Genomic DNA, 22,165 nt, shown 5'->3' on the forward strand with positions numbered 1-22,165 from the left:
GCCCCCAGCTGTACTACCAGGTGCTGAACTTCGGCATGATCGTCTCCTCCGCCCTCATGATCTGGAAGGGGCTGATGGTGGTGACGGGCAGCGAGAGCCCCATCGTGGTGGTGCTGAGGTAAATCCCGCGGGGAGGGAGGGGATGGTGTGTGCAGACGGGGGCTAGTTCAGCGGTGGCGCCCCGGGGTGAGGCCTTGGGTGGGGGCTGCAGAGCCGCGGGCCCGGCCCGCAAAGGAGGAGACTTTCCGGGGGGATGGGGCGGCTGGAGGCTCCCGCCCCGTCCCCGGCGGCGAGAGGCTCCCTGGGAACGCGTGTTCTCGTATAGCGCCAGGGAAGGGGAGGCAGGGCTGGCAGCCTCAGGGAAAAATAGCATCTCGCCCTAAAGCTTCTGTTAGCTGTCTGGGTTGCATGGTAGAGAGGTTGGTCTGAGGAGGGGGAAAGCGGAGGAAGGACTTCAAAGGAATATGGCAAGAGCTCAACCGGGCGTTTCTGGATCATACCAAAACTCCTGGAGGAATGCTCAGCGGTGTGGGTGAAAGGCCTTTAGAAAGGAACGCCTTGAAGCAGGGGGTGATGAGCCTGTTGCTTGGGGGGGGGTTCCCCTTATGAAAATAATGTCTGTGGCAGAGCTCATCATCTCATCAGGGCTAATGGCACTTCCCGTAGTAGAAGTTGTGGTGGCAGAACATTGCAGCACACTGGTACCTCCTGCCGTGCCCGTCTGCACATCTTGCTGCTGCTACAGAAATAGTTCAAGTATGTGGGGAGTCTTTGTTAGCGAAAAGGAAGTTGAAATCTTTGAGATACCAGGGAATAAACTCCTATAGCGAGAAGAAGTTGTTGAGTTCTTTAAATGGGGACTGGCTTGCTGAAATGCCCAGTGAGCTTTATGATGCTTTTCAGGATGTAACGTAACATATCTTCTAACTCTTCTCTCGAAGCTGCTTGTTTTTTTTCCTGGCCTTCTAGTAAGCAGTGACATAGCCATGAAAAGAGGAGCCTTAGCTGTACTCTTTTGTACAAGGAATATCACTGTGTGACAAGCTATGTTTTAGGCGTTACACGTTGCCCTCACAGAAGTGCTGTGCAGTAGCTGCTCCCACCGTCCTCCTGCCTGGGACAAAGTCCTGTGGCTGAAGTTCTTGGGCAGCCATTGGTTGCTGGCGTGGATATTGCACAGGAGTTTGTTCTGTGGCCGTGCTGGCCTTTCTATTTACTGCACACCATCTAACAAACTCTCTCCTGATGGCTCATGAAATACAGGGGAGATGTTTCACGCTGTTCCTCACAGTGAGTAAGACAGAGGCCATTGGGTCACATCTCTTCTTCAGCAATGTGATCTTCTGTTCTGAATAGCAGCTTCTACTCCGTCTCAAGATAAACCACGGATGTAGCTGGTACTTAAAGTTCATCGCTGTGTTTTGTACTGCATTATTTGTTTGGAATTAAGAAGGTTTTGTATTTTGTAACAGTTGCCATTTAGAAGACAGGAGAAGAATAACTTGAATAGCAGTGCCTGAAATGAAATCATTAAGCGATGAATCACAATAACAAATTTTTAGCACACCCATCTGTCTGTTCCAGATGGGAATACAAGAACCTGTATGTTTTCAGTGCTTTGTTCATGAGGGTGATCTATCTACCTGCAAAAACTAAAAATTAATTAAATCTAAAAAGCTTCCCACTGCTGTAGTGCTGCCATTGTAGCCCTACCAGTGCAGGGCTTGGAAGTTGAGAAGATGCTGCTTGTCATCAGGTTTTTGTTATTGAGAAAGCAGAATGTTTTTCCCGTTTCGTGTTGTTTTAACCCTGACTGCTGGCAGTGCTTTTTTCCCAACTAATCTAAACTGCTGGTAGTGTGGTGATTGAAAATCTGATTGTAATGGAGGTTAGATACCTGCCTGGTTTCCAGGGTGGTTTTCTTAGGAGCTCTTCATTGAGGTTCTTGTAAGATTTTTCTTAAAGGACTATAAACTCCAAAAATCTGGTTCTGAGTGTTTAAACATTATTTAATTGCTCTTTTCTTTTTCAGTGGAAGCATGGAGCCTGCTTTTCACAGAGGAGATCTTCTGTTCCTCACAAACCGAATTGAAGATCCAATCAGAGTGGGAGAAATTGTGGTCTTTAGGATAGAAGGAAGGGAAATTCCTATAGTCCACCGTGTCCTAAAGATTCATGAGAAGTATGTCAAGAATTTGAGGGGTTGTACTGCAGATGTTTAGTTAAATTGTATTTTTCCCCATCTCCTTGGGTGAACGAATGGGCGGGATGTCAGTAACATATCCAGGTGCTGCAGGATTTTCAGACATAGGAATTTCAGACAGACAGAATCTGCGCTCCTTGGTTTACTTGTAAATATCATCCAGCAGAATGCACAAGCTGGAGAGTCTGTGCCAGCATCCTGGACTCCCCATGCCACTTTGTGTCTCCTGTGCCATCATTTCCATCCCACACTGCTGTGTAACATTGCTATGTTCTCTTTGCCAGTGTGGCTGCATTTGTGTGTGTGAATTCACTCTTGTTTGTGGAGGTAGAACTTATGGAAGAAGGGTATTTTTGGTGTAGTGTGCATTATTTTAAAGCTTTATGGTCCTGGTTCCTGCTCTCATGCAGAGGCAGGGTGTTTCTTCTCTGTAGAAAGTTTTGTGGTGTTATACTCGGAGTCTCTGTATGCGCTGTGCTCTCCATGTACTGTTCATTCTCTAAATATTTAGCAGGTTGTGTGTCTGCAGGAATGAAGCACAGTCACCTGGTTTGGTTGCTGGACAGGGCTTAGTTTTCTAAGCAAGGCTTCCTCTGCAGCTGCGAGCCTTCCTGTTTTGTGGACAGAACTGTGACTGCTTCAGGCTGGTCTGTGACGATATGAGCCAGCCTCCTGAGGCTTTTCAGTGAGAAATAAGTCTTGAACTGAATCACTGGTTCTTCAAGTCAGGTCTCAGAGGGCAGCAGTTGGATGGGGTCCCAGCATCTGTTTCTGCTGAGTAAATGCCAGCTACAGTATGGATGAACTGGAGCTATACCAGTGGCCAGAGGTCGGTTCTGAGGTTAAGAGAATCTGTGTAGAGGTGGCATTTGAGGATTGCTGTAGTCAAGTGAGGGCATAGAGAGGGTCCCTTCCCCTAAGCGGTCATAGCAGCCACAGCTGTTGGGACTCAGACCGTTTATCTGGCTCCATGCCAAGGTTGACCAGCTTTGTGCACATAAATTGTCCAGCGGAAGTGCTGGCTATGAGAGTGGCACCTCTCCCAGTAGGCAGAACAGATTCTTTGCTGTTCAGATTTATTATGTACCCAAAACTTTTAACAGTGCCGGTTTTCAAAGTACTGTTCTTTGATGCCACTAATTTAAAAATAAGATCAGTATACTTGACAAATTTGATATCTAACTTTGCATGGGCACTTTCTTTGATGTCTTGGGAAGTCTTTTAAGTGAAACGTCACTTTACTCCTCCCTTATTGCATGCTAAAGGCTCCAGTGCTGCTGTTTGGGCTGATTATTGAAGAGGCAAGAAAGGTCAGTGTCTTCTCTCTCTGCTTTCAGCCAGTGCATGGGGAGGAGAAGCAGCAATGTGCGTGCTGTGTGGCAGTTCATCTCAGATATTACCCACCCCTCTTTTTTAGCCTGTCTCTATCTCAGTACTAGGTATTAAGGTATCCAGTGCTTTTTTTTTTTAAAAAAAAAAAGTAATAAGACCACAGTGCCAGCCCTAGATTCTGTGGAGTCATTCTCCAGTATTTTAGATTTCTTTTAAATAAAATGACCAAACACAAACCTGATCTTTATGTTAGGCGAGATAAAACTGAAAAATCAATACTGTGACCTGAAGCTGTGCGCTGAAGGCAGGACTCAAGTATCAGTTGCTTCTTTCACTCTTTAAAGAATATTTTTCTGGTACAGTTTTGGAATTAGAGTGTCTTTTGAATGGTTGGAGTTTCCCATTTCTTCATGTAGTTATGGACTGAATATGAAAACTGAAATGTCTGCAAAAGGTGACAGCAGTGTCAAAATGAAGGAAAACAGAACCCTTGCTGTGACTTCTTGGCAGCTCAGGTCCCAGTTCACATCAGTATTATTTCAATGAGAAGATGTTTTTTACTTGCTAGCCCTTTCTTTGTTCAGAGCAAAATTGAGTTCATTCTTTGTCACTAAACACAGAGTCTGTGGTCAAAATTTACTTAGTGGTTTTGGTGCAGCCAGCCAGACCAGATTTCATTCACCTTTCAGACAGCAGAGCAACTATGCTGTGGGCTTCTTGCACTGGTTCCTGATAGAGCATTGAATCTGCTCAGTAAGGTGGTGTGCTCCTACTCCATCAGTCCTCAGAGCTCAGACTACTTTATCTGCACCTTTGGGTATCTTCATCTTTATCCACGCTGTCTCTAAGCTCTGAGAGTGTTTGTTGGTCCCACACTGTGAGCCAAATGTGCTTTGAAGAAAGATCTTTTTTTTCCCCTCTTTGTTTCCTTCCAAGCTTCTTCTGTCAAGTAACAGGCGTTGGTGTTCAGGCATGATGAATACAACATGAGCTCTGAGGACCTCCCGCCTGCGTTCCCAAGTTGCATCTGATCTGTCATTTCTGTGAGTAAGCTGACAGAGTCAAACAACAAGAGCTTCAGGCTGCAGGGAGATGACAGTGGCCGACCGATCCCTCAGGAGTGCCACCAGCTGCTGCTTAGAATTCTGTGGGTGTTGCTGGCTGTCCAGCCAGCTGGATGGAAATGACTGGGAAAGGATGCGGAACGTGGTGTAGAAACTTGGCCATAACATCAGCTGTTTCCAGGTCATAGCAAAGACAGTATGTAGCAATAATTCCTCTGCTTTCTGCAGATTGCAGTTTCAAGCACAAAGTCACCGTTCTTTATTAATAGCCTCCTTTTCTTTTTTACATGGAGTATCTGGTCACTTTTTGAACCAGTACAAATTTTTGTCATCCAAACGATCCTTCCAGAGAGACATGATTCAGTTTGCACTGTTGTTAGTTCTGCATAGCACCTTCCCTGTCTTGTTTTAACCTGTTACCTGTGAGTTTCATTTCATGCCCTCTAGGTCTTGTATTGGAAGAGGCAGTGAGAAGCGGTTTGATTGTTGCTGTCTGTGTCATTTGTATTGAACTACCATCATATCTCCCATCAGTTCTGTCTCTTCCAGGCTGAAGAGTCCTGGTCTGTTGTTTCTTGTATGGAAGTGGTTCCAGACCTTGCTATCCGTTTCTGAACCTTTGCCAGTTCTTCTCTCCATTTCAAAAAAGGATGTAGGGGGTTCAGAACTGCACAGAGCATTCAAGATGTAGGCACATCGTGAGTTCATGCAGTATCATAATGGTATTGTTTGTTTTGTTCTGTCCCCCCTTCCTAATAATCTCTAAGTTCCAGCTTGCTTCTGACCACTACTGAGTAGATAGAAGTGTATGCTTTAACCCCTCAGTCTCCTCCTGGGTGGTAGTACAGAGCCCAGAACCCACCGTTTGTGTACGAAGCAAGAGAAGCATCAACATGAGAGAGGTTAAAAGCAAAGAGGCAATAGCTGCACCTTCGCTAGAGATGGCTCATCCTACTGGTTCTGTTCTTAAACTCTGTGGGAAAGCTTGGCTGGGGCCAGAATTCATTTTTTTGTTGGCAGTTATTTCCCAAACTGTCTGCTTTCCACTGCATTTGACAGTTTCCCTTTTTCATCCTGCTTGAACATGTAGGACACAATTGCTTCTCAATATCTTTGTGTTAGTCTCTATATGCTTGTTCTAGAATAGCTTTTAATAAGTTCTTTTTCTCTGACTTACCAGGCTCTGTTGTCTTTCCAGGCAAAATGGTGACATCAAATTTTTGACAAAGGGAGACAATAACGCGGTTGATGACAGAGGGCTGTACAAACGAGGGCAGCACTGGTTGGAGAAAAAGGACGTAGTAGGACGAGCAAGAGGGTAAGTGGGGTTGAAAAAGATGTGGCTTCTACACTGCCCTCCCCCAATGCCGTCTGTTAATCCCCACCTCCTATTGAACTCTCCCTGCTGGGTTTTTGTGACCTGCCTGAAAGCATTTCAAAAGGTACTGTGGAGAGTTAAAAAACAGAGGTAGTTCAGTTCTTAACTTGGCTTAAGCAGAGGTATCAAGCTGTGAGCTGCCTCCAGAGATTTTGCTGGTGGATGGACACCGGTGTAAAGGCAGCGCACACTCAGGCGTGATCAGAATTTTCATGGAAATTGCAAGGCAGAGTCTTTGCAGGCAGGCAAGATCTGAGCAAGGCAGAGGCTAAAACACACTGTGGGAGTGGTTGTCACTCAGCCCCCGCTGCCATGGCTTACCTGCTTGGGAGGAGAAGCCCCAGGCCTGCTGGCTGTGGCCGTCAGCATGCTTCAGTGACCCTTCATCTGTACAAGTGCCAGGGCAGTGCTGCTCCCCTGTGCGCCCCTGAATACTGTTTGTTTAAATAAAACCTTTATTCTTGTAGATTTGTGCCCTATATTGGAATAGTGACTATCTTAATGAATGATTATCCAAAATTTAAGGTAAGAGTTCTTCCATTTTCTGCCTGCTTCTCCCACCCCAGCTAAAATGATTTAATGAGAACTCTATATGCACAGGCAGAACTGTTTGCCCTGTGTGTTTACTGTGTTACTGCATCTTTAGATGTGAATGTGCGCTCTTGGGTCTTTTCTTCTTTCTCTTACAGTATGCAGTCCTCTTTTTACTGGGTTTATTTGTGCTGGTCCATCGAGAGTAGCCTCTTGCACTGAAGTACGAGGTGAAGGTGCCATGGATTTTTTAGATGAACGTTTTTGGTAGATGATGGTCCGATGTGCCAGGAGGAAGAAGAAAACATGCATTTCAAAGCTTCTTGCCAGTTTGGGTTTGTTTTGTTTTTTTACTGCATAAGGGTGAATGTTTGTCACAGTATTTCCAATGGTTTGTCACATTTTAGCATTTTTAGTGAGTTTTTATATTAAAAATTTAAGCCAAACTGTTCAGTGTTTGTATTTTGAAGCAGAGCTTCCTCTTGAAGTGCCTACAGGACTGTCCTCTAAGTCTCTGCCTCTGCTGGGCAAGCGTGACCTCTCCCTGTTCTGGCTGAACTGTTAAATGGTCAGCTGTGGAGGTGGTGTTTTTTCCAATAGAACTGGAATAAAGATTTTGCATCTTGCTGATACAAGCCCTGCCACATTCTTCATTACTGCCCTGCGGAGTGCAGCCTCGTTGCCCAGTTTCCCTTACGGGGTACCTGGGCTTTACTGGTGCAGACTGACTCCTAGAGCCTGTCCTCTCTCTACAGAACAATAGCAGCTGCTCCTCTCATCTGTTTTGGAGAGTAAGCAGTCCTGAGCCGTAGATCCGTTCAATATTTCTATGTTTCTGTCAATAACACTGAAATAATCTGCTTAAAGGCTATAGGGTGTTTTGGGCAGAAAATGGCAAAGGATTACTTTGTGCATAAACTGTCATTGTGGCACTAAGTAACCAAAGAATTGAAATAAGAAATACCCCTAGCTCTATGGCAGGGATGATCTAGTAGGATGCAATAGTAAAATTTCTTTGGTTTTGGAAAGAGGTTTTAGGTCTCTAATGATCCCCACAGCTGGCCACATCTTGCATCTCACCTGAAAGCTACAGAAAGGCTGAGCGCCCATGGCCCTGAGGTCTGAAAGAAGAAACCACTTATAGAATCACAGAATGGTTTGGGCTGGGAGGGACCTTAAAGATCATCCAATTCCAACCCCCTGCCACGAGCAGGGACACCTTCCACTAGCTCAGGTTGCCCAAAGCCCCATCCAACCTGGCCTTGAACCCTGCCAGGCAGGGGACAGCCACAGCTCCTCTGGGCAGCCTGTGCCAGTGTCTCACCACCCTCATGGGGAAGAATTTCTTCCTGATATCTAATCTAAATCTTCCCTCTTTCAGTTTAAAACTGTTAAGCCTTGTCCAACCCCTCCACTCCCCGATTGAGTCCCCATGCTGCAGTCCAGGCAGTGAACTTGCTGGATGCCCTCTGTGCTGTCCTAAGGACCTTGAATTCCCCCATTTCATGGTCGCTGCAGCCAAGGCTGCCCTTGAGCTTCATACTCCCCAACAAGCCCCCCTTGTTGGTGAGAGTAAGGACCAGTATAGCCCCTCTCCTCATTGGCTCCTCTGTCACTTGGAGGAGGAAGTTACCATCAACGCATTCCTGATGCTCCAGGATTGCTTGTGCCCTGCTGTGCTGTCCCTCCAACAGATACCGGGGTGGTTGAAGCCCCCTATGACTAGGGCTGGTGAACATGGGGCTGCTCCTCTTGGTTTGTAGAGGGCCTTCAGTCTTCCTGGTTGGGTGGCTGGTAGCGGACCCCCACTATAATATCTGTCCCTGCCCTCCCTTTAATCCCAACCCGTAAGCCCTCGGTTGGCTCCTCACCCCTCCCCAGGCAGAGCTCCCTGCACTCCAGCTGGTCACTGACACAGAGGGTGAGCCCTGCTCCTCCTCTCCCCTGCCTGTCCTTCCCAAAAAGCCTGTGTCCTTCCACCCCAACACTCCAACCATAGCGACTGTTCCACCACATCTCCATGATGCCAGTAAGATTGTAGCCCTGCAGGTGTGTGCATGTCTCTACCTCCTTGTGTTTATGCTACGTGCATTTGCACAGAGGCATTTAAGTTGGGCCCCGATGGAGCTGACTCTCTGCCTGGAATTCCTTTGTGCTGCTCCTCAGGTGCTCTCCTGCTGCCCTGGGACCCCTCTCCAGGCTCTGGGCATCTATTGCTGCTGCTGGCATCAAGCTGGTAACAGTGGGATGGCTTGTGGTTCCCCACCCACAGCAATTTAAGTGTAAATCCCCCTTCACCAGCTTGGCAAACCCGTGGCTGAAGATGCTCCTCCCCTTCTCTGACAGATGGGCCCCAGCAGACCGGGTTTCTCAGAGCAATTCCCATGGTCTTAGTAGCTGAACCTCAGCTGTGGCACCAGTCCTGTAACCAGTTGTTGATCTGTTGGAGTCAACTGGCCCTTTCAGAGCCCTCACCTTTGACCTTGAGGACTCATGAAAAAGCTACCTGTGCTCCAGAGTCCCTTACTGCCACTCCCAGGGAATCACAGAATGATAGAGTCATAAACTGGCAATCCTTCCTGACACTCCTCAGAGGGCTCCTGGCTGCATTGTTGCTGCCCATGTGAAACAGCAGCAGTGGGTGACAGCCAGTGGACTGACGCAGCCTGCAGCCCCTTGGTGACAGCAGCCCCTGGGAAGACCCCAGCTGGCTCTTGAGGGTGACAGGTCGGCAGGCGGGTGGGTGCCTCCACACCTCTCAGAAGAGTTGCCTACTGCTGTCGCCCTTTACCTTGTCTTGGTTGTGGTGGTTGTTACACAGAGAGCAGACTGGGCTGCGTTACTCAGCTCCAGCGTCAATCCTGATGGGACGGGTCTTTCCTCTTCACTCTGCAAAGCACCGTTGGCGTGGTTTGAGCCCAGAGGGCAATCGGCACCGCGCATCTGCTCACTGCCCCCTTCCCCCCCAGCGCTGGGAAGGAGAAAGTAATGCAAAAGGCTCAGGAATGGAGATGATGACAATGAGGGATGACTCACCCTCATGGTCATGGGCAGAAGGCAGGCTCCTTAGGGGAAGAAAGGAATGTAAATTTAATTCAGACACTAACACCACCACCACCTAACAGACAGAGTAGGACAGTGAGAAGCATTGCCACATCTTGAAAACACCTTCCCCCATCCCTCCCTTCTTTCCAGGCTCAGTTTTCCCGATATCTCCACCTCCTTTCCCCCACCTGCAGTGCAAGGGGCAAGGAATGGGGGGATGTGGTCAGTCCCACCACTTCTTCCTCCTCGGACTGGGGAGGGAACTGCTCATTCTTCTTTTCTCACAGGAGACAGTCCTCCACAAATCCTCTCTGATGTGAGTCTGTCCCACGGGCTGCTGGGTCACCCCTGCATGCTTCAGTCCTCCCAGCATCCAGCTACAGCAGTGGGGGCTTCTTCCCACAGAGTCCTGGCCTCCTTCAGGCGCAGCTGCCTGCTCCAGTGCAGGGTCCTCCATGTGCTGCAGGTCCCCGCCTTCTCCACTGGTGACCTCTTGGTTAGCAGCAGGGGTAGCCCTGCCATCTCTCCTCTCTGGGAGACCTTCTTCCCCTTCTCCTCTTTCTTCCACTGTCCTTGGTGATCACACAGATGTTCTCCTCGCAGCTCCTTCTTAGAACTCCAACTCCCCTCGGCAGCTCCATCTGCACGGAGGCATTGCCCGCCGCTGGGGTGCTGGTGCAGACCCCGGCTGGAGCTGCAGCCTTTGCTCTCAGCAAGCACCTGCCATCCTGCCCTCAGGGTCAGGCAGGGTGAGAGCCCTCTCCCTGTGGGCATAGTCACAGAACAGTGCCCCGGTGCTGCGCTGTGCGAACTTCAAGCCTCTCCACTCAGCCAGTGGATTGTCCCCTCCTTCCAAGAGCTGCCTTCTCACACAAACTGCCACACCGTGCCCTGTTTGCCCACCCTGGCCACTGGCCATCCCTGGGGCTGCTCTTTGCAGGACAAGGGTGGCCACCATGAATTCTGGCCCTGTCCACACCTTGTCAGCTTTGACTGTCATGAGAACTGACAGCTCCTGGGGGTTCCTGCAGCTCAGGAAACCTCCCCTCGCCCGCTGTGATCCCCCTCCTGCTGCAGGACGGGCCTGCACCAGATCTGGTCCCCTCGGCAACCTCGACTTGTCACCACATGCAGCAGCTTTTTTCTAGGCTCCTCACTGGGGATAGTGCTCCTGCCTGTGTAGGTGTGGTGTCAGAGAGCCCAAGGAAGAGGTACAAGGCAGAGACTCTGTAGTTACCAGCTTTGACATAAATTTGTGCCACCTGCACTGAGTGACCATTATAACTCACCTCCGTGGTGTCTGTACTGACTCACGAAAACATTTGATATCCCCTTGCCTAGGGCAGTTCTTCACAGGAGCTGGCAGTGGGGGTACTGGTGCTGTTGGTGCCTCCATCTGAGGCTGCCTGACCCATCTTCTGCAGCTCACTTACTGCCCCTTGCTAGTCCAGCTCCCCCTGGGCAGTGGGAGCCTGTCTCCTCCCTGTCTTGTGCTCTCCTTTCAATCTTGCAAAACCTACAGATGGTTCAAAGCTACTGTGTGTTGCTTCAGGTGCATCTCACCGCATCCTCTATTCCCTCCTCTTCATGACTGCTCAGAGATTCCACAGCAACAGGGGTCATTCAAGATGATTACTGCTGCCATGCACGCAGCTTGTGTAGGGTAAAAGTGGTCAGGAAAGACAAAGACAAAACCCAACAGGGTGTTATGGTCTATTTTCAGTTTCTGCATATGTACATCTTCAGGATGGTCAGGACTGTTCCGTCTATGGAGGTGAATTGTGCTCTTAGTTATGTCCATGGGACCATTCTGCTTAATGCCAGTAGCTGGGCTGACCTGTGGCATTCCAACACGAGCTGGTTTAACTGGGAGGTTTGTGCCCTAGGTAGGATGAAGCAAAAAATCATGTTTTGTTTGGGGCACTGCAACAGTCTATGAACTTGTCCAGGCCCTAACACTGATGCTTGGGCCTGTGGCTCTTCAAGTAATCATAACTTAGTAATAGAAAATGGTAATAAAATCCCTATCTCCCTCTCCCAGTGCTGGAGCCCTTGAGAAGAGAATTTGGACAGAGTTTCTCCAAAATGCTTGAGTCACGGATGAGATGTTTTGTCAAAAGTCAAACCTGGGCAGCAGCGAGGGAACCTGAAATCTCTCTCTAAGCTGCCGTCACCATGGAGCACTTTCCTGAGGATTTGGAGCAGCGTGTCTGCCTTTGCAGGTTGCACTGAGGCTGAGTGTTCCCAGATTTGCATTTAGCTTAAACTGGCTTTGTGCATAAATTGATTTTTAACTTGGGCTCACATAAAGGGTTGAGTTGAGCTCTTCTGAAAGCTGCTAATCAACACCTCCCAGGGAAAATTCGCTGAAAGTGCTGCTGTTGCTGTTCTTCGAGTCCTCTCACTTTCACACCCTTTGCAAAAATCTGAGCAAGCAGCAGCAGTTGTGTTACTGTCACTGTCTTAATTTAACTAAAATACGAAGGATTTATGATTACAGAGCAAGGATTAGCTCTTAATGAGCATCTGCTGAAACCCCAGTTCTGACAGAAAAGAAATGGTCATTCTGAGGCATCTGGCAGTAAGAGCCGCCTGTCCTGCTGGTGGCAGCAGCACCCCTGGGGCTGGTGGCAGGTGTCGGCGCTCAGTGGAGCCAAGGACACGCTCCCTGCCAACAGGGGTGCAAACCCACACTGGGGCACTTGCAGGAAGGTGTGCTTTTCCCAGTCGTGCTCTCACATGATGCCGTGTGAAGTAATTGAGCAGGAAGCGCTTAAAAAACTGCCACGTGGTTGCAGCAAAGGGTGAGATGAAGGCCGCTGCAGACCAGCTTCAGTGGGCTGCTCTCTCCTGGGTTTGCAGATGCTTTAAGAACAGAAACAATTGCCCTGAATCAGGGGCTGCTGTGTGAGATTTGGGAATTCATCTCTACAGCCTGTGTTCTGCCTATTTTCAGCTCAGTGTAGCTGAGAACATGGTTCTGTGTTACCTGCAGTCGTGAAATGAGGTGTTGGCTCTAATTAGAGTGAGGATAAATAATCCACTCACAGCTCTAACACCCACCACCTCCTGCACTGCCTCCCACATCCCCTCCCACATCCCTGTAACTGCTACAGTGGGAAGAGAGGGTGCTGGGCACAAGCTGGAAACTGATAATGTGGGGGCAGGATGACAATGAGTTGTTGCTGTCTCTGTCCCCGCCAGACTTATTCTGCTTTGCTGAGCAGAAAAGCTACAGAGCGTGCAGGATCTCTGGTTCAGCTGGGTGCTAAAGCTGAAATGTTTGGTGAGCACTGCTGTGCTCCCACAGAGCCAGGGGTTTTGCTGTTAGAACTTGATGTGTCTTTGGTTTTTATTTCAGTTTTATTCTTTTTTTCTTTCTTTTCTTTTTTTTTTTTTTAAAGGTGAAGCTGTCTGGCCACATCCAGCAAAGCCTTTGAGACTTGAGGCTTAGGAAAGTTGGAAATCTTTGTGTCACAACTGGGATGGGATTTGTTTGTAAAGTATGTGGGTGTTGACAGGTCTGGTTTAATAAAGGAAAAAAATAAAGAAGAAAAAAATCTGGCAGGACTAAAATTGCTTCTGTCTCTGCTGTGGTTACAGCCAAACAGAACAGGTTTTCTGGTAGGCAATTTCATTGCTTAATTACTGTTCAATCACATCCACAGTTCAGGGCACAGATTCCTTCATTGGCAGGAGCTGTTTCACAGAGCAAAGCGATGCTGGGCTGTTTTTGATTGTTGCTAGAATTTTGTTGGGTGACTCTTTTTTTCGTATCAAAGCTAAATGCATAAGCAAAAGCACAATGGATGGGAGGTGAGCTGTGAGGAGTAATATACTGGAAGTTGAAGCTGCTTGAGACAAGGGCTGTCTTTGCATGTTTACGATGCTTGAATGCATGGCTGTCGGTTAATCAGTGATAATCATCCAGATCTGACACTGCCCATTGCTTAGCAGTGGTTTCTAGGGCTTGGGTTTGTAAGATGACCAGGTGCATGATTTCTTTAATGGGTAATCTCATGGTAGTTTTCCTGCCCTTAAAATCAGACCGGTCAACCTTATTTTTATTTTCCCAAGGAGAATCTGCAATGTGAAGTCTAACCCTGCGTCGTTAGAAGACCACTTCCTGCTGGAGAAACTCATGAATGCAAACCTGGCGTGCAGCTCCCAAACGGGCCAAGAGATGAGTGTTGGCTTAGTCAGAGCAAGTCACTGGGGATCGCTCCTGTGCTGAAGCAGGGGGAAGGCAAAGCAGATGTTCACCTATCCCAGGCCAAAGACCCACACGATGCCAGTGACTTGGTGACTGAATCAGATGAGGAATGTCCTGGTTCCAGCCCGCAGACTGCAGGGTGCACCTGGGTGATGCCAGAAGGGCACAGACTTTGCAGTGCCCATCAGGGACCGTCTCATTGCTGACTGCTGGGAGAAGAGAAACAGCACCTACAATGCGTTTTGAGCCAATTGAGTTGCTTCCTGCCCCTCTGACCTTCTCCCCTCCCTTTGTCACCTGGGCCCTGGTGCTCCAGCTTGCACAGCCATCGGGAAGCCACAGGTCTCTGCAGAGAGAGCCCCACTAGCCTGGTGCGTGTTGGAGGCAGGAGGGGCGAAGTGGCTTTCCTGGCAAACCTGCCTTGTTGGATCCACTCAGCCGTGACTGGGTAGCTTCACTGCTGGTTGATAGTCTGCCCAGCAGTGAGGAACCCCTCTTCATGGTAGCAGCTTTTCTGCTGCTGTGTGCTCATCCCTACTTACCTCTGTTTCTGTAAAAAACCCACCAGCTCTTTCATGCATTGTCCTGCCTCCCCGTGAAGCAGGGCCTGCCTACATGCTGAGTCCTGCTGCTTGAGCACATCATGTGTTAAATTATTCCTGCCAATGGGGCAATTCATACACGTGCTCGGTTCTAGCAGGTCCTTTGAATGCTTGATCTAGCAGAGCTCCCTAAATCTTGGGGGAAATCAAATATCTCCACAGAGCAGAACACTCTGAATAGGGATGGACTAGATAATGCACCCTCTGTGATGCAGGATGGAGCAGACATGCTCTGTCTCTTGCTCCCTCTGCCCAGCTCCTCAACTCTTCACTTTTTTGCTCCTTCTCTTTAATAATTTAAAAACACTTCCTGGAGCTCTCTCTGCCACGTAACTTGATATGACCTTTCTTTTCCAATCTCTCCTTCCCCTGTAGAAACTATCCTTGCAAGGGCTTCAGTTTCCAGAGAGACAGAAGTAAAGATAATGTGCAGAAAATTAACTTCAATTTAATATCTCTGAACCTCAATTCACTGAAACTGGGATGTCAGATTTCTGCCATGTAATTCTGGTTGGGACGCTTCTGAGCCAGGCCTGGATTTGCCTGAAAGAAAACAAGATTTTGTTTTATAAGTCTTCTTGCAGAGCAGTTATTTGTACTATGTCCAGTGGGCATGGGGTGAGTGGGAAACCTCAGGGAAAACCACAACTCATTTATGGCTTAAATGAAAATTGAAAAAGAGTTGAAAACAAGATGTGTGAGATTTCAAATTTTATCTTTTATAAACAACAGTTGTTGCCTGTGGACAAATGCGTGTATCAGAGGGATTTAATCTTTGTAAACAAGAGACAAATGTATCAAAATAGACCCTCAGGCGTATGGCAGGACTTTTAAATTTGACCTGGCTTTGGAGAAGCAGTGGAGAAGAGGCTGCAACAACTTATCCGCTACTAAGAGTTTTATTGTCACCGGGAGCTCTGTGAGAGATAAATAGGGGTATTTGAGACCTTTGCTCTTTGTGTTTGGTTTTTATTGGAGGCATCGGTTGTGAGCACGCATTTGCCTGCCCAGGTGGATGTTTGCGGGGCCTGGGAGCACCTGCACTGTGCTCGTGGAGCTCTCCCAGGCCAGCCCTCTGGGAGATGCGTGAGTCAATGCCAAGGTATCAAAGCACAACTCCACAGAGAAGAAACAAAATGGACCTTGCTTTGAATGCTATGAACCACGGTATTTCCAGGTTGGTCTGTTTTGTTTGTTCATTATTAGCTCAGCGTTAGCAAGGCCCTCTTAGCTGTGCAGGTTTTAGGTACATTTATTTTGCAGTTATGGTAAGGTCTTCCTGGTGAAATCTTGCTTTGTCTTTAGGTACATTTGGAGGATTTGCTAATAGTGCCCATTTCGCAGGTCTGTTACTATTCATATTGGCCCTACATGGACAAGAGCTGCTCTTTGACAAGGAACAGGACACCAGCAGTGGAAGAACCTGCAGAAGAGATCAGTGACCAAGAGGACATCAACCACCCTCCAGGCCTGGGTGGAGCTGCCCACAGGCTCTGCAGTGACGCAATCGTGAAAGCGGTGACCTATCTGCCACAGTGAGTACCCATTCTGTCAGGCCCACCACAGCACCAAGGGACAGAACGGTGGCTGAGGTGGAGGTGCAGAGATCTGCAGGCTATAAACCATACCCGTGGACTAGAAAGGAGCAGGGCTGCTTTAAAGACTAGACTTGGAGCATGTTGAAGGAGGTTTATGGGCAAGGTGAGCCCACTGGGATCATCCCCCTGGATTTCGCAAACGTGTTTGGCAAGGTCCCTCAGCAAAGGCTCCTAAAGGAAGGAATCAGCCCTGGAATAGGAGGTGAAGTCCTTACTGGGAGAAATCATTTGCTAAAAGTTAAGGAACTAAAGGTAGGAGGCAACAATCTCTGCAGCAGAAAACACTGGGAAGCTGTGCAGGGACTGCATTCAGCATATTCAAATATGATCTGCAAAAGCAGGCTAATATTGAAGTTTACTGCTGATACAAAGGATTGTGTGGATGAAGGCCAACTGTGGAAAGAGACTGGGCAATAAAAAAGATGAAATTCAAATGCACATAAATACAAAATGGTGCACAGGGGGAAAAAACAATTTTAACTCTATTTATAAAGCAACGGGTTCCGAGTTAAGTGTTATCATCTGGAACATTGGGGTTATAACAGATTGTGCTATGAAAATGTCAGTTCAGTGGTCAGTAGACATCAAGAAAATAAATCGCGTGTAAGAATTACTAGGCAGAAACAGAGCAAAACAGACAATTGCTGCTTCCTCCAACTGGAGGCATCGGCGGAAACCAGTGGTGCAAGCTAAGGATCCCTGGAGCTTTGCGGCTGGTTTGGGTGAGAAGGGACGGACTGTTCCTGGAGAGCGCGGATCTGCAGAGAGGTGGCTGCAGGCTGCGCTCACCCAGTCCCAGAGGGCTAATCCCACTGGGAGAGGGGATGTTAGCTCTGTACAGAGCCTGCTCTGCTGGAGGATGTAGCCATCTATCAGAAGCCCAGCGTTTGCTGAGTCACCTCTGCCTTTCCCAGGCTCCATCGCAGGGCCCTTGCAGGAAGCTGGTGGCTGACGGGCCCATCTGCTGCACCACACGTGGAAGCCGGTGCGCTGACCTTTGCCAGCAAACTCAATTTCTAAAATGGAATTTGTAATGCCCTTTTTTGATGTACAAGCTGGGAAGCTTACCAGCTTCCTTTGGTGGCTGGTAACAGTTGGGAAAGTGAACCTGTGACGAGCTGGAGAGAGCAACCAGTGGAGGAGAAGTGCAGTGACAACTCCTGCCCTAAATTTGGAGGTCTCGGCGGGCAACAGACCAAACCTGTCACATCAGCAGGCTCCAGCCTCCTCTGCTACCCGGTGCTGGCTCCCCCTCTGCTTGGCAGATGGGTGTGCAGGCACTGGGGGCCCAGCCCTGCACGCCAAAGTTGGAGGAAGGCAGAGGCAGAAAATCCATCACCAACCCTGTTAGGCTTTGGAGCAGGGATTGGAGTTCAGGTTGTGGTGCCTCTACCAGGAAGGTCCTGGGTGCCAGTTATTTTTCCCAGATGAGGAACAAGATCACTTTTTTGTAAAGAAGATAGTGACTAAGAATTCCAGAGAAAATGCAGCCTTTTCTTGCAGCCACCTCTCAGGCTGCATTTGTTCAGACTCAGGGTGACAAGGGCAGCTCTCTTGCCTTCCCAGGGATGGAGGAATTTGGCCGCAGTGTGATCTGCCTGCTCTGGCCCTGTAGGACCGAGCTGCAGTCCTTGTCCCAGGTGCAGTGAAACACCCTCTGGACAGACCCCATTACCTGCCCAGGGGCTGCTCTCCATGTTCACTGGAAAACTCAGTTGGCTGTAATTACGCCACTGAAGAGTGTGAGCTGTGCTGATCCTCCTGCTCAGGATCTGTCTGTTGGTGTCTGGGACTAGTTTTTAACGAGACTGCTGCAGTGGGTGAAATCGTGTTCTCAAAGCCCTGCCTGGATTACAGTTGTGCAGTTATTTTAGCACCGATGCTGCTGCCCAGCAAGTGGTGAGCTCAGGCACCTTTCACCAGTTGTTTTCCATAAAAACCCCACCAGCTGCCCTGAACTTCCAGCTTCCGCAAAGTCCCTGAGCAGCTATTCCATTGCTCTTCCCAGGTTTGAAATCAGGGTTATGGGTTCAGACCTCCCACACGTGCCCCATCTGGCCAAGCCAGCAATTAATCCAGTGTCCCCTCAGTTTCCAAGCACTTAAAATGACACTGCAACAGGGCAGGAACTCCCTGTCTTCCTTTTCCTAGCCTTTCCCAAGCTTGCCTTGCAGTCCCTCACCAGTACTACTGGGACCAGAAATACCTGTTCCTCCCCTTGAAGGCTGACCGAGGTAACCCGTAACCCGTGCAGCCTGCAGCCACCAGCTGAAAAAGAATAGAAGATGTGTGTCAGACTGTTTGTGTATCTAGTTAAAATCAGATCAGCACAACACAAAAGACTTTGCCCTTTTTGAAACGCCGTGCTGGTTCCCACTGCTTGTCCCCCTCCCCGGGTCTGCCTGCCCCTCTCCAGTTAATCTCCGAGGAGCGCTGTGCTGCCCTGAAGGAGCAGGATTTAACACCCGCCATGCTTTGCTAGGTGCTGTAATTGCCCGGGGCTCTTTTCTCTGCCCTCTCTGTAATTGGTAACACTTTATCCCTGGCTCCATCCTCCATAATCCTACAGGTAACCCCTCCTCTCACTCTTCCCTGCCTCTGGCTGCCTGTGTGCAGGGACACAGAGTCTATAGCAAGTGCCAGGTCAGGCAAAGTTTGGACCCTGACACAGAGAGAGGTTCCTCCCCAGCAGCACGCTGCAGCTGCCTAAACGAAGCCCTGGCATTTCTGGGAGAAAAGCAGCAGGTGAGATTGCCTGTGCAGTGGAGCCAGCAGCTCCAAAGCACCTGTGGAGGAATGCAGCTCCCAGATAATGCCCCTGCCCCAGCATGAGGAGAAACCAGACTCATCTGTGACAGTGCTGGGCAGTAACAGGCTCTTCCATCCATCCAGTAACATCCAGCGCCCTCTCTGGACCTCACATCCTCCTCCTCCTGCTATCCTGACTACATCCCAAGCCTTCTCCAGGCACCCCAAATTTCTATCACTTTTGCCACCATGAGTGAATTTAAAATTGTTTTGGAAAAAAAAAATTGGCTTGAGATCATGTCAGTCCATTTCAAGTCATGTTTTATCAGTACACAGCGACAGTGCAGCATGTTGGAGAAGGGACACAGGCTGCAAGAGGAAATAGATAAGAATGTGCGTGTGTGTGTGCGTGTGGCTAGAACGTCTGACTTGATGGAGGACTCGAAGGTGACACTATGTGATCATGGGGGTCAGGGTCTCAGTGCTGCAAATGCCATGTCCCTGGTGGGTATCATTTTCACACATCCCACGCGGCACATGGGGCGTGCCCAGCAAGGCCACCTCCTCAGAAGACGAGCAGAGATGTGAGCCCAGCACTGCCCTGCTCAGCAGCACTGCCGAACCAGCCAGGGAAGGAGTGTGGTGACAAAGAGGAGCAGGATTCCTCGTTGCAGCCCAGGACCTGCGGCACATGTAGGCTCAAGGGTAGTGGAGGCAGCCACCCCCCAGTGGGTGATGGACCACCTAGAAGGCAATATTTCCTCGTCGGCCACCGCACACCTCCCAGGCGGTGCAGGAGCATGTGCTGAGCAGCCAGTGGGCCATCTGAGGGGGCGCACACACAGTTTGGGAGGATGCATGTCCTTTTTTAATTTCTTTCCTTCCCGTAACCTTAGAGCAGTGTTTGGAGTTCGGACTCTAACCCCCTGCTGTTAAAGAGGAATGAATCTCCTCTAGCCCTTTTCTGTTGAACAGTGGTAAATGCTGAGGAGGGCATCGCTAATAAATCTTCCCTGTGCCAGTTCCCAGGAGAACTGGGTCATCTCAGCGGCTTCCTCCCCCACCAGCTAGTACCTCCTTGCAGAGTTACAGAGCTGCAAATCTGGCAGAAGCTGTCAGGGCCCTGAGGGCACTAATAGGCCTTAATGGGTCTCACCTGGGGACTCCACCCTCCACCCCCATGAGCCGAGAAACCCATTTAAGCTCATCCCCAAGCCTTTAGTCTGTCATTGATTGATGTTGTTTCTAGTCCCTGGCTATGGACTGATGTGACCTGATATCAGACCAGTCTCATCACTATAGAACTGTCTGGATTGTGTCTGACCCTGGTTACCCCCACCAGGCCTCATCCTGATCTGCAGCTTGCCCTGGCACCTTCTTCATTGCCATGAACATGCTTGATGGGCTGAACTTGGTCACCACCTCTGAGTCTGTTTTGCTTGCCTCTCGGGTATTGTGGCTGTTGAGAGAACTGTACTGCTGGCCACCTGATCCTGGCTGGCCCCTAACCCTTCAGACCTGCTTCCTGATAGTGGTCTGTGTATACAACACAAAATAGAGATAATTCAAAGCCCAGCATGATGGGCACTCTTATTCATCTTTTATTTACCATTTCAGATACACAGGCCTGCCCTGCTGCAGTCCAATCTCTGAGAACACCCCTGTATAAACGTGGAACCTGGAGGAGCCTGAAAGCCCCTATGGGATGCAGACAGGTGATGAGAAGAAATAGAGGACAACCTGTGTCTTGGGGCACTCTGATCAAATGCTTCTTTTTTTTACATGCACTTCACTTGAACCCTGGGCATAAACAGTCTGTACCCCCTGCCCCCACTATCTCTGTCGCTGGCATGGCTGGACATAGCTCCATCGATTAATGAAAAAGGAAGAACTGATGGGGAATGTGATAATTGGTGACAGGTTTGGGTGTAGTGATGAGGAAATGGTCTGCAAGATCCTGAAGAGTCGAAAAAGTGAGTAGTGATTCACAGATGCTGGTCTTTACCCTCTACAGGGAGCTAGTAATCTTTCAGGGATCCTGTGGGAGGGCACTCTGAAGAGTAAAAGAGCTCAGCAGAGCTGGCAGGTCTGTAAGGACAGGATCTTCTGAGTCCATCTCAATAATCAGGTACACAAGAGGAGGTACTGGGAGATGGGTTTGGCTGAACTGGGAATGAAACTCATGACTTGCTCCAGTGCAAAAGGGTGGTATGAAAGAGGTGGAAGCATGGACAGGCCATGAAGGAGAAATTTGGAAATGTTATCTGGGTTTGTAGGAACAACACTAGGAAAGCCAAATCTCAGTTTGTTGAGATGTGCAAGGAATATCAGATCTTCTGTAACTATAGTTATACAAGTACTACTTTAGATACGGAAGATCTGATGTTCCTTGCACATCTCAACAAACTCCTCTAGTTGTAGAAGGATGAAGAAGTGTTCACAAAGGCACTGCTGCAAATGATAGTTGACACAAAGCTGAGGGACTCCAATGCCTTTGCCTCAGTCTTCACCAACAAGGTCCCCCAGGCCACGTACTTGGAGGCAGGGTTCAAAGAGAGCAACTGGCTGTCGATGAGGGTCTGGGTGGTTATTACCAGGAGAGCTGGGCCCACAACAATCTGTGAGCCCAGAGAGGCTGTGTCTGAGGTTGTTGGCTGATGTCCTTGCAAGGCCACATGCAGGACTGTGGGCGATGTTCCCAAGCAGGGGCAGAAGTAGGAGGTGATGGTGTTCAAGGCCAGTGGCGTCCTGGCTTGTATCAGCAATAGCATGGCCAGCAGGGACAGGGAAGGGATCTGAGCCCTGTGCTCGGCACTGGTGAAGCTGCCCCTTGATGAGTGAGTTCCGTTTTGGGCCCCTCACCCCAAAAAGGCCATTGAATGACTTGAGCGTGGCCAGAGAAGGGCAACGGAGCTGGGGCAGGGTCTGGAGCACAGGTCTGCTGGGGAGCGGCTGAAAGAAATGGGGGGGTTTAGTCTGGAGAAGAGAGGCTGAGGGGAGACCTCCTGGCCCTCTGCAACTCCCTGACAGGAGGGGGCAGAGAGGGGGGATGAGTCTCTGGAGCCAAGGACCCAGTGCCAGGCCCAGAGGGAATGGCCTCAAGCTGCCCAGGGCAGGGTCAGGCTGGCTCTGAGGAAGGATTTCTTTGCAGAAGGGGTTGTTGGGCGTTGGGATGGGCTGCCCAGGGCAGGGGGGAGTCCCCATCCCTGGAGGGGTTGAAGAGTCGGGCTGAGCCAGCGCTGAGGGATCTGGGGGAGTTGGGAACGGTCAGAGGGAGGGTCATGGTTGGGCTGGAGGAGCTTCAGGGGCTTTTCCAACCGCGGTGATTCTGTGCCAGGCAGCCTGGGCTGAGGGGGCGAATCCTCCCTCGTCCCCTCCCGTGACGGCGGTTGCGGGGCAGGGGCAGAGCCCCGGGCCCGGAGCGGGAGCAGCGGGGGCGTGGCCGTAGGGC

The 22,165-nt window shown here is 49.5% G+C and overlaps 2 protein-coding genes across 5 annotated transcripts in view; both read left to right on the top strand.

Annotated features, from left to right (window-relative positions):
- Nucleotides 1-7: 7 nt before the first annotated feature.
- SEC11A (SEC11 homolog A, signal peptidase complex subunit) lies at nt 8-7,135 on the top strand. Of its 4 annotated transcripts, XM_026855615.1 has the most exons (6): nt 8-118; nt 2,033-2,182; nt 5,149-5,286; nt 5,798-5,917; nt 6,445-6,502; nt 6,667-7,135. In XM_026855615.1, exons 1-6 carry the CDS (start codon nt 36-38, stop codon nt 6,715-6,717), a joined length of 600 nt encoding a protein of 199 aa, XP_026711416.1. In that variant the 5' UTR covers nt 8-35; the 3' UTR covers nt 6,718-7,135. The 4 variants fall into 4 exon arrangements, with proteins under 4 accessions (XP_026711416.1, XP_026711417.1, XP_026711418.1 ...); XM_026855616.1 differs by lacking the exon at nt 5,149-5,286; XM_026855617.1 differs by lacking the exons at nt 6,445-6,502; nt 6,667-7,135 and having other exon boundaries at nt 5,149-5,297; nt 5,798-5,912.
- Nucleotides 7,136-10,509: 3,374 nt separating this feature from the next.
- NMB (neuromedin B) overlaps nt 10,510-22,165 on the top strand; it is a 15,824-nt gene continuing 4,168 nt past the window's right edge. The window contains exons 1-2 of the mRNA XM_026855977.1: nt 10,510-10,668; nt 19,532-19,538. Of these exons, the coding sequence (XP_026711778.1) occupies nt 10,510-10,668; nt 19,532-19,538 (166 nt within the window). The remainder of the gene's footprint in view (nt 10,669-19,531; nt 19,539-22,165) is intronic.

The sequence above is a fragment of the Athene cunicularia genome, assembly GCF_003259725.1.
Source record: "Athene cunicularia isolate RWA chromosome 10 unlocalized genomic scaffold, athCun1 chr10_part1, whole genome shotgun sequence".
NCBI classification, from domain to species: Eukaryota; Metazoa; Chordata; class Aves; order Strigiformes; family Strigidae; genus Athene; species Athene cunicularia.

Excerpts from the sequence above, each read along its gene's own strand:
- SEC11A (XM_026855615.1), top strand. The coding sequence starts at position 36 with ATGATCGTCTCCTCCGCCCTCATGATCTGGAAGGGGCTGATGGTGGTG. Across the intron at positions 2,183-5,148 it reads GTCCTAAAGATTCATGAGAA|GCTGAAGAGTCCTGGTCTGT; the intron begins GTATGTCAAGAA and ends TGTCTCTTCCAG. Across the intron at positions 6,503-6,666 it reads ATGATTATCCAAAATTTAAG|TATGCAGTCCTCTTTTTACT; the intron begins GTAAGAGTTCTT and ends TTTCTCTTACAG.